General features: G+C 38.5%; 1 protein-coding gene across 1 annotated transcript in view; it reads right to left on the bottom strand.

Moving 5' to 3' along the window:
* Positions 1-9,049, bottom strand: part of LAMA2 (laminin subunit alpha 2) — a 613,971-nt gene extending 604,922 nt beyond the window's left edge. Inside the window, exon 1 of the mRNA XM_049652971.1 lies at positions 8,803-9,049. Coding sequence (XP_049508928.1) covers positions 8,803-8,923 — 121 coding nt within the window. The 5' untranslated portion in view covers positions 8,924-9,049. The remainder of the gene's footprint in view (positions 1-8,802) is intronic.
* Between the last annotated feature and the right edge of the window lie 3,275 nt (positions 9,050-12,324).

Raw genomic sequence — 12,324 nt, 5'->3', positions numbered from 1 at the left:
TTCAGTTTTCTTGAAGCATTTTGAAAACTCACACTTTTTGAGGTCCTAATAGATGCTCCATGTTTTATATTCATTGTTTTATATACTCCTCACAACAAACCAATGAGATAAAGTAGCTCCCTGAAATGACTATTGTTCTACTTCTTGTTCTGTTTCATACTTTCAGCCTTATTCAGTAATTGAAAACGGCATAGCAGGCAATAAGCCAGAAAATTATGGTGACTATACAGGCTTTAGAAAAAAATATATTTGATATGGCAAACTCTACTAACCTCATTTCCCCTTTAGAATAGTACCTTGTATGTTGCAAGCAACTTAAAAGTTATTACACCTTAGAGTTTTAATGGTACAGCTACTGGACTAAAAAATATAATGATCTCACTTGCAATTTATTCTGTGGCTCGTAATCATTTGTCAAGGCAACTAGGCTTTTCTGCAAATTCAAAGTTTAGACTCCCTTATTCTAGATTTTTTGATAAAACTGAAACTCTGATTTAAGAAAACAAATCAAAAGTTCAATATCTTAGTATATTAAATACACTAATATAAATACACTAAATACACTAATTGGGTACTGAGTTCTAAACTATAAATGTTACCTGCAGCACACTGATTGGTGTCCTACATACACACCCTCTCAAAATGTAGGAGGTTTGCAAAATTTCCTGTTCTAACAGAGAAGTTCAATTTCAAACTGAACTCTTTAAATCTTTTTATAGAAATGCCAGTGTTCTACATTTTTTCAAAAGGAATTTTGAGATTAACTCTTCTCTGAATCAGGTATGTCTGTTTGGTTCTAGCTCTTTTCATTCACATATATATATATTGACCATTTTTTTAAAGAATTCATTACATAATAAATACCAGTATGTTTCTAGCCTACTGAAGTAATTTATGTAAGGTGACTTAAGAAAAACCAATAATCAAGCTTATAGTCCAGTGTCCAGTAATCCAAATTCTAAGAATTTAAAGGCTAAAATTTGATGAGTATTTTTACTTTTATGCACAGTTTTAAGTAATGTGTATGTATTTATGCATAGTTTTGTGTGTGTTTAAATGAAAAAGATCCTTAAAGATGACACATTTTCTTGTTCCTTCATAATACCTAGTAACTCTCTGTTTTAAATTACTCTACTAACATAACTCAGAAATGGATATGGGATTTTTTCAAGGTTTTTTTGTTTGTTTGTTTGTTTGTTTAAGGATCTCAAAGTCCAAAAGAGACAGCAATGTAGGATCGATAAAATCAGAAGCAGGAACATATCCTAATTTCTAATCCTAAAACTCGCACTGGCATTTGTTTACCCTTGACAAGTTGCAAGGCATCGACTCTTCCTTCTATAAAATGAGGAGGATTGTATTAACCTACTAAACAGTGATGCTGTGAATATATATGTATTAATGCTCACAATATGCTAGATACTATTAAACCAATCTAAAGCATCTGGCACTCAGGATGCAGTTCTACAAAGAGCCTTTCAGGGGAGCACAGCTTGGTGGTCAACTAAGAGGACCTTACATGGAGAAGCTCCGTTAACCTTGCGCAAAGTGACTTTCCTAAGTGCCAGGCACTAAACAGTTCCTCAGGCCTTCATCATTCGTTATTTGCATAGATTAACTTTCCATTGGAACTAGATTAGGCATGAACAGAAAGCCAGTGTTATGAACAATAACCCCTAACAGACTACCTCTATGATCTTTTTCTAAATGTCACATGTCCAAATAAAAACAAAATAGCACAAGGCTTCCACTTTAAAATCCACATTCAAGATGACTGGAAAAAAACAGCTTTATTACCCATACCCTACATCTTTGACAAGCAAATGTCTAGTTTTAACTCATCATGTAAACTTAGATTATGCTTCAAAACTATATTTAGATCATACTTATCAGTGGCTTTTAGCAGGAAGATTTAAGTGAAGTTCTGCCATACGTATTTTCTTAAAAATTACATTTGTTAGAAATATCTCCTTGAAAACCACACTTTATTCACAAGCAGGAGAGGAGAGGAGAGGAGAGGAGAGGAGAGGAGAGGAGAGGAGAGGAAAGAAGAGAGGACAGAAGGGAGGGAGGGAGGGCAGGAAAGAGAAAAGTTATGTAATTTTCTTCTAAATCTTCTTCTAAATGATATAATTTAGTCAGGCTGAAATTGCATTACTTTACTCCAAAGGTTACTGCAAGACTTACAGTGATCCTTAAAGAAGTTATAAAAATCGAAACAGAGCATAGAATAAGCTTCTGATTGTAAAAATAGGTAACATTTCAAAGTTCATTTTATAAAAGAAGGCATCAGATCAATACATCATTGTGTCATTTTTAGCAACAGTAGCTAAACTTTAGCTCTGGTACTGAAAGGAATGATAAAGAGAAAGAGAGAGAGAGAACTCCAAGGTATACATATATTTATGTGGGATTGTGAACAACTTATTTTTAACATGAACATTCATTAAAATTACTCTAAGAAATCTATGGCATGTTTCTAAGACACTGGGCAAATTAAAAGGATATGAAGAAGTTCCCTGCCCTTCAGTTGTGTTAAGGTATTGCAATTCTTTTAATCGTGTAATAGGATTGAGATGCCAAAAGGAAAAAAAAAAGAAATTTTACAAAAATGCACTTGAGTTTCACAATAAGTCTGCTGAGGTGGAATACTCTGGAATGGAGTCACTTATATATGCTCTAAAAATGGGAAGTATGGGGAAGGAAACAGATCTCAATTAGTACCATATTGGTCTAGTCCAGTGGATTAAAGCCTATCTGGGAAAAGAAATATTACCTATTCTTTCATCCATTTAACTCTGCTCAAAACTCTCCAATACCACCCATCTCATTCAGACTATAAGGCAGAATTCTTTACAATGATCCTAGTTCCCCATTACTTCCCTGACCCTTCTCACTGTGATCTAACTGTAGACCTTCACAAGCCTTTCCCTGTGCTAAGAATATTAACTCTTTCACCTGATATCTGTGTGAATCATTCCCCCAACACCTTCAAGGATTTTCTCAGATGTGACCTTCTCAATGAGGTCAACCTTTATCACTCTATTTAAAATAGCAACCAAACTCTCTCCACTCCTAGAACTCATGACTTCTCTTACCCTGGTATATCTGTTTGTCCAGGAATCTCATTGATGAATTTATGAATACCTATAAAATATAGGTATTCGTATGTTACTTATTCACTATATATTCATCATATTCCTGTCTGCCTTCTCCACCCTAAGTAGAATACAAACTCCATAAAGGCAGGATTTTTTTTTCTGTCTTTACCTACTGAACACATTCATTCATTAACCACATTCCAAGACACATAGTCCGATGACCACCAATTTCCTGCACAAATTCTGGCCTTTGAATGCAGTCTTAGCAATCCATACAGTCCAGAATTCGTCTTCTTTCTACCTGACTGGTATACACGGAGCCTGGCATGAGTCTTGAAAACCATGTGCCAATCTAGTTTTGTCTTCCTCTAACCTCTACTTAGTTTTCTCAGTTACTGCAGCTAGGCTTCTTCCTAAATTCCGGCCTATCAGCTCAGTTCAAAGCTATGACAAATCTTATAAACCCCAATCTTCTATATTAGAAGCATAAACAGTTTGTCTGACCACTAACAATACTTTCTTCCTGATCTTTTTCACAGTCTCCAGTTGCTAAATAAGAACATACGGCAAACTGGAAAGATGACCTGGGGTCACCATTCTTTATTATTTTTTTAAGTGTTTACTTATTTTTAGAGAGGAGAGAGAGAGAAGACACATGCATGTACATGCATGTGAGTGGGGGAGGGGCAGAGAGAAAGGGAGAGGATCCCGAGCAGGCTCTGCACTGTCAGTGTGGAGCCCAGTGTGGGGCTCAATCTCATGAACCATGAGATCATGACCTGAGCTAAAGTCAAAATCGGAAGTTCAATGGACTGAACCCCAATGGTCAGGTGCTCTGACCTTTCTTTTCTTTCTTTCTTTCTTTCTTTCTTTCTTTCTTTCTTTCCTTCCTTCTCCTCCTCCTCCTCCTTCTTCTTCTTCCCCTGCTTGAAAACTTCCAGGTATTATCTATCGTTGTTGTTATTGTTATTATTTATTATTACCCTGCTTGGAAACTTCCAGCTATGCTCCTCCCATGCAGTAGAATCCTACTGAATAGTTATACTGACTGGAATCAAGCATGCGTTTGACACATTCTTTGGACTTCTAATTTAAACGACTAGCCACCCCACTAATCTTGCTATGCATAGGCTGGGTTGAGGTTATCGGTCCCTATTCTACTATTTCTTCTTCTTCTCATGGTGCAGAACTGCGGCCCCATAATGCTAAAGCAGATTATGAAAGATGTGAAACGTCACAAAAAGTTTCAGGGAATTTTTTTTATCATTTAATGCTAAATCTGTTTGGATTAAAAGAAGGAAAAATAATCCCATCTCAGAGGTCCAATTTGAAAAGTCAAGCACAAACGTCTTTGTCATTGTATTTATTAAATGTATGAACAGAAGAAATTGTGACAATTATCTGCTTTAAATAAATGAGGACTGAGAAAATATTGAGATGTGACTAAAAGTCAACTTTTTTGAGTCATCGCTACTGCAATACAATTCAATGGTGTAAACATTCTAAGTCCTACTATTTCAGAAAATCTTCTAATTTAACTAAACCTCTCCCATAAAAATATACACTCATGTTTTTCTTACAGCATAGTTGGTTTAACTCTCAAGATACCTACTGGACTTTATAATTATACCTGAAGAAGGTGAAAACTATGATTTTTACAGTGGAGTGAACAGGTGCCCCATATTTCAGAGTGAATTAAGTATGAACTGACAGCACATGAGGTTTTTTTCATCATCCCTGGCAACTCTTGAAGGAGATTCTGATCATTATTCTGCATGATAGCCTAGGAGAGAAAACTCTTGGGAACAAGAATGATCAGCAATTTGTATACATTGACATGTAAGATAAAAAATATAAATTTTATGTTTTTTTTAGAAAAACCTACCAGATCTATAATAGTCAATGTTGAATATGTTCTTATTCTCAGCCCTACATTTTATCTGATATGAATCATTTTTACTGAAGTGAGGCCAGTATGTAGTGATCAAGCCAACATATGTACATAAAAGTTACATATGTAGCAAAAGTGATACAAAAAAAATTAATTCCAATTTTATGACTACAGTAAATCTCAGGTAATTTATGAAACATTCTCATATTTTATAGCACAGAATGTTTTAGAAGTGTGCAATTGATGGTGATGTGAATATTCCATATGAAATTTTTAAGTATTCATGCCAAAAATGAGTGAGGATCATCTCAAACATGTTTTTATTTTAAATCCCAGAAGACATCTAAAAACACATTTATATGCCTTTAGTATAGTCTTGACATTTTTAAGAATTAAAAAGTTCAAATACAAATATGCACTCCAAAAACAATAGAACGTAATACTAGAATCTTGGACTTTGAAAAGAACTGGAGACTTGATGAATCGTCACTGTGCCTCTGTAAAGGCATTTCATCCTAAATCATCCCTGACAGGTGGCACACCTGATCATGAATGGACATTTCCAGAAACGAGTTGCTCCAACACAACCCAGTAATTTCTGAACAGCTTAAACAAGAGGAGCAGAGAAAAGGAGGAAGTTTCTTCTTATTTAATTCAAACCTTTCCCTTTGTCATATTGTTCTATGGATCTGAGTTCAGGATTTAGAAAGGACATTTTATTCTCTCTTCCATTAAACACCATTCCTAAATTTTTTTTTATTGCTTTTTATTTTTGAGAGAGGGAGAGAGAGAAAGAGCGCACATGCGCGTATGCATGAGCGGGGGAGGGGAGAGAAAGAGGGAAACAGAATCTGAAGCAGGCTCCAGGTTCTGAGCTGTCAGTATAGAGCATGACATGGGGTTTGAACCCACAAATTGCAAGATCATGACCTGAGCCAAAGTCAGATGCTTAACTGACTGAGCCAACCAGGCACCACAGAATTCATTCTAGTCAGTGCTCCGCTAAGAAGGTCAATGCTAATATAATCAAAAAGGAGAAGTTGATGATAGCCTAAAACTTCTTCAGTCGCACTCATATCCAATGATCTTCACTGAGAGTATGTTTTAACAGAACATTAAAAAGAAAACATGGCCCCAGAATAAATGGAAAGACATCTTAGTATCACAAAAAGGAAACTTCAGCATAAACAATACTGGAAGTGTTTTTAGTTGTTAAAAATTAAGTTACTATCAGTTGCATGAATATAAGTCACGACTACTCCAAGCCTTCAGTTTTAAATTTGTCCAATAAGAATTGAAGGTGAAATAAGTTAATATATACATGGCGTGTTTAATTATGAAATGCTATATGAATTTAAGGTATTATAAAACAGATTTTATATATACTTTTAATATTAACAAGTTCCAACAATTTATCCCTGAGCCAATCTTTCAATGTATTCCAAATGATCTATAATACACAATATATTCTAGAATGCAGAAAATAGTAGCCTAGGGGCGCCTGGGTGGCTCAGTTGGTTGGGCTGTCGACTTCCACTCAGGTCTTGATCTATTGGTCTGTGAGTTTGAGCCCTGCCTCGGGCTCTGTGCTGACAGCTCAGAGCTTGGAGACTGCTTTGGATTCTGTGTCTCCCTCTCTCTCTGCACCTTCCTGCTCACACTCTGGGTCTCTCTCTCCCTCTCCCAAAAAGAAATAAACAGTAAAAAAATTAAAATAAAAATAGTGGTCTATAGGTAGACACCATCTTATAGCTATTTTGCACAGAATTCCTTATTGTGTGTAGCATTCAACAGAATGGCAGTATAAACTTTCCCTTTTGCATTGACCTTACTTTATGCCTGGACCATAGAAATTGGAGTCAGTTTTATCTCAGATAAAACAGAGACAGAAAGAGAAAAGGAGAGGAGGGAAAGAGGAAGGAGAGGAGGGAAAGAGGAAGGAGAGGAGGGAAAGAGGAAGGAGAGGAGGAAGGAGAGGAGAAAGGAGGAGGAGGAGAAAGGAGGAGAAAGGAGGAGAAAGGAGGAGAAAGGAGGAGAAGGAGGAGGAGGAGGAGAAGGAGGAGGAGGAGGAGAAGGAGGAGGAGGAGGAGGAGGAGGAGGAGGAGGAGGAGGAGAAGAAAAGGAGGAGGAGGAGGAGGAGGAAGAAGGAGGAAGAGAAGAAGGAGGAGGAGAGGAGAAGGGGAGGAGAGGGTGAAGGAGGGGAGGGGTGGGAGGAGAAAGAATGAGGAGGGTGGGCAGCCCACTAGGAAATTTCTTTGAGACTACTTTGCATGCTTTGAACTTCTGCCCTACTCCAAATGAACAGCACTGGTGTTTCTGGTCTCTCTGTACTCCCAGCTGCTTGACATTATTAAAGTACTATGTATTGTTAAAACATATCATATAACTAAGCAAGGCTAATATTTTAAAGTAGCATTTTAAAAAATCAGCTGCCAGAGATATACTCTCAAAATCACTCTCATAAATTCTATTAATTAAGCCATGTTGACCCCATTTTACCTCGCAGAGAAGGAAAAGCAAAAATAGAAGAAAAAAGGTTATATAGTGAACTTAAGGTCATTTTTATTCTAGGAATTTTAATCAGGGAGCTATTATTGTAGCAAGCAGATTATTTTCTTACTCCTTTTAAGATAAAATAGTACTGCTAGAAATGTTAGATTATAAGAAGAAAAACTATCAGAATGGTTAGATGTAGCTTTATTCCAGTTAACTAAAAGAGGGAATAAGTATATTTCAAAACTTTGACAGATTTGGTCTCATCAAAACTTTCAAAAGTTGCTAACCTCCAGATTTTGTACTCTTGCGGTAAATATTTTGATATTTGAAATCAAATCTTAAATATTCTTTACTTTAGTACAAGTTTTCCAACTCACAAAAATGTTGCTGAAATGATGTATTCATTATAAATTCTGTTTTAAAACGCGGTACATGTGCTTCTTTGAAAATTCATGACATTAAAATAACTCTTCAAAGACTCCCAAGAGTATCAGAAATTATATGCATGTAAACATCACAGCGCTCTGAGGAGAATAATTTGGATTACATCAAATACCACTGTTTTCCAAAGCCCCCGTGAAGTGTATATGTGGTCACTGTGGTCTTAATTCACATACACATGACATAGAAGTCCTATCTGTATTTAAGCCAGAGGAGAAATTTCACTATAATAAATAGGATACCTGAGATAGAACGTGGGTCAGAAAAAATTGAGGCTGGAAGTCCCATTGCCACGAAAGAAAAAAAACACTTGACTTTACAAACTCTGTTCAAACAGTTAGAAACAAAGTCCTTCAAAAAAAGAAAGAAACAAAGAAACAAAGAAAGAAACAAAGAAAGAAAAGAAACAAAGAAAGAAAAAAAGAAGAAAAAGAAAAGAAAAAGAAAAAGAAAAAAGAAAAAAGAAAGCTGATGTATCAGCTGCCCTCGATAAAGTTCCAAAATGAACCTCAGCTTGGGAAACATTTCTCTGCAGGGATGGACTCTGATTTGGAAAAACTTATTGTTCAATTGGTTAAAAGTTTGCTTCTTTGAAAGACTTCGGAACCCAGCTGGGAGTATGTATAAGCGACAGCAAGTTCTCTCAGAACGAACAACGAGAAACGCTTCACGTTCTTTGGGGGGAGGTAGGCAATCCCCCCAACCCCCGGACAGGGTACTCAGGACGCTGAAAGCGAGTTTGCATCAAGCTTAGCCCCTCTCGTCCCAAGCGCACTCCCCAGGGGCCAAGCCAGAAAACGGTCCCTGCCCCGGACTGTCGTCGGAAGAAGGGACGGCAAAGGATGGAATCTAGAGCCCGTTCCTCGACTGTACCTCTTTGCTGATGTGCCTGTGGCTGCCGCGGCCGCTGTTGCAGCTGTGGCCTCTGGGCCTGGCCGCCCCCGAGGCCCCCGCTGAGCAGCAGGACCAGGAGGACCCCGGCGGCTCCGGGCATTGCGGTGGCCGGGAGCGGATCCGCTTCTCAGGAGCCCGAGGAGTCGCGGCCGCCCAGTCCCCGGGTCCGGCTTGTGAGCTGAAGGAGCAGCAGCTGCTGGGGAAGAGGAGGAGACAGCCCCCCTCCCGGCTTTGGCTCTGCCGCCGCCAGAGGGTGGGGGGAGAAAGAGGACACTCCCCCTCCCTCCCCTTTTCCCGGGCCCTCGTCCCACAGCCGTCCAGGCACAGGCCCTTAAAGGGTCCTCCGTGAAACAGACCTTTCCAGAGCCGCCCTTCCCTCGGAGAGGGACCGTTCCTTAGCTTGAGCTGTTCGCTGAACTTCTTTTAAATTAGAGGAGGTAATTGATATGAAAGCGCTTTGTGATCTGTAAAATCTCTACACATGGGAGGCATTATTGGGAGGAAATCTGCACAGCTGGGAACTTGGCCGAAGCTGAGTCAATGTACCTCCAGAGAAAGGCCTGGCAAAACTGTGTGTGGGCGCCGTGGATCCAGGTGACCCAACGCTCGATAGACACAGGACCCTCCCGATGGCCCGGGTGGCTGCGAAGTTACCATGGGGTGAAGTTGGTCCTGGGCCTCAGCAGGTCAGGCCAGAGGACTTACTTATTGCTTAATAGACAACTGTCAGGGCAACAGGGGTGGGACAAAAAGAAACTCCCTTGCTCCACTGCAACGCTTATGACCAATATAAAGGCTAAAAGTAAGGTTTTCAGTTCAGTCACTGGACATTTATTTAAATTGAATAAAGGCCTTAGGGACCATTTCCTTTCAGGCTCCAAATTTTATCTCTTCCAGCCCCTATTGCTTTTCTTTAACCCAGAATGTCTGCAAGTTTTTCTGCCACCCCCAGATTCAAATGACAGCTCCTTCCTGGTCTCCCGTCTGTCTGTGTTTTATGGTCTGAGGTTCTCACAGTGTTTGAGAGCTCCTTATTGGGTCTTTATGGGACTCACACGATGTCTTCCCGCTTACTCAGTGGCTGGGAGTACTGCTGACATTAGTGTGCCCTGAGGTCACAGTGCCACTTATCCCATCCCAGGTGGAACAGTCCTGCTAACCAGGGACTTCTGGAAGGGCCACTGGGCATTCATGCAGGTGAAAACCCTTGGTTTATGTTTGATGCCTAATTTAAGAGTATGCTGCACATAAAATGTTTTGCACAGTTTTTGTCTTCCAGGATGCATCTACTACACGAAGTGAGGAACTCATGTACTTTGTGTTTCTGAATGTCACCAAGATGTGTTTACCATCTCAGAAAATCCCATCACTGATATGGTAGTGTCCCCAGGACAATACCAATACGTATCTGTCACATTGATGGTGACTCTGGGAATAGGTTCAGGCTTCTATTTTGCCTTCATTTTGCCTACTAAATCTAGGAAAACTACTAAATGTAGTTTTACCCAAGCATTTACATAATGAAATGTACATTTTTTTACATAGATTACTTTTTTCCGTTTTTATTTTATACTTAAGCCATTATATTGATTTTTTAAATACTATGTTGAAGTTAAGTGATATTATTTATGGATTTCCTTTCAATCAAATAAAGGAGGTGTTGTTCCTACCAGGATTGATTGAGAACATCTGGCCAAATGGTGCCCAAGTAAATGGATAACTCTCAATATTTTCCATCTTCTTTCTGTTAATATTAGTACTAAAAAACTCTACAGTTGTTTTTTTTTTTCTTTTTCTTTTTTTTTCTTTTTTCTTTATTGAGGAATTGCAAAATAGAGTCTGGCCCAAGCCTTGAGAATAAGACTATGATCTGTGCTGTCAACTACTTGTGCAATTCAACACAGGGGAAAAATACAAAATTATTTAACCAAAATTAAGATAGAGAACCAGGGTTATCAGAGCAATTTTTTTAGAAATAAACCTAATTGAGGGGCGCCTGGGTGGCTCAGTCGGTTGAGCGACCGACTTTGACTCAGGTCATGATCTCACGAACGTGAGTTCAAGCCCCAAGTCGGGCTCTGTGCTGACAGCCCAGAGCCTGGAGCCTGCTTCAGATTCTGTGACTCCCTCTCTCTCTGCCCCTCCCCCACTCATGCTCTGTCTCTGTCTCAGAAATAAATAAACATTAAAAAAATTTTAAAAAAAGAAACCTAATTGAGTACAAATTACACAAAATAAATGCACCCATGCTATATGTTTAAAAAATTTAAACTCTCATTTGACAATTACCCCAATTAACATGTAGTCCATCACTCCCCCAAAGTTTCCTTCCTCTCACAGTAATTTCCCTAACCTTCACCCCTAGAACAGGTAGTCACTGATCTGATTTCTGCCACTATAGATTATTTTAGCTAATCACAAATTTCATAGAAATGGAATAATAAATAATTCTTTTCTTCACTTAGCACAATATTTTGGAGGTATAGCGATGTTGTTATTTATGTCAGTAATACATTCCTTTTCATTGCTGAATACTATTACATGGATATATCACAATTTGTTTATACATTCACCGGAAGTACATTTGGATTGTTCCAGTTTTTAGCTATTAAAAATAAAGCTGCTATGAATATTTGAATACACTTAGAAGGACATATATTTATATTTCTTAATTCCAAAGAGAGATATTATTGGGCTTCCTTGTGGGTATGAAACAGTTTACAATACGGTTATATCATTTTAAACTCCCCCAATTATGTATGAGAGTTCCAGATGCTCTGCATGGGTACCAACACCTAATTGCATTTAATTTTACCTTCTCTAGAGGTTGCATAGTGGTATCTTAATGACATCATCATTTGCATTTCTCTGATGATGCTGAAAATGTTTTGATGGGCTTATTTGGCATTTATATTACTTTTTTTGTGAAATGTCTGATCAGATCTTTTGTTCATTTATCCTAATTATTTTATTTTTTACATTATTGTTAAGTTGTAAGATTTAAATATATATTCTGGAGAAAAGTCCTTTGTCTAATACACTTAATACAGTGCCTACTATTCTCAGTCCATAGCTTGACTTTTCAATTTCTTGACTAATGTTGGAGGAGGTCATCAAGAGGACATGACTGCTAGTTGACCTGTGAGCTGGACCCACGCATCCAGAAGCTCCTCACCTCCTCCCCTGTCCTTGCAATGTGCATTCTGCCTGCCTTCCCAGCACTAAAGCTGCCTCAAGGACACAGCCTAGAGAGAGTAATGTGTTGTTGAGAACATCTGGACAGTATACATGCCTGAGTCTAGTGAAGCCTCTATACAAATTTAAGATTCTGACAGGTGGATGTGGAGATCTACTTAAGGCTGCCCAAGACAAGCTTCATATGTGAGTTCCCTTGCTCATTAAACTGACTGCCTTCTGATCGTGGATTACTCTGCCTTTCTTCTGTCACTCCTTGCCCTCTTCGTATGGGTGCCAGTTTGCAAACCAACAACCTCTTTCAAA

The sequence above is a fragment of the Panthera uncia genome (genome assembly GCF_023721935.1).
Source record: "Panthera uncia isolate 11264 chromosome B2 unlocalized genomic scaffold, Puncia_PCG_1.0 HiC_scaffold_24, whole genome shotgun sequence".
Lineage (NCBI taxonomy): Eukaryota > Metazoa > Chordata > Mammalia > Carnivora > Felidae > Panthera > Panthera uncia.
The sequence above is the reverse complement of the archived record's forward strand: the minus strand, read 5'-3'. Positions and strand labels throughout refer to the sequence as shown.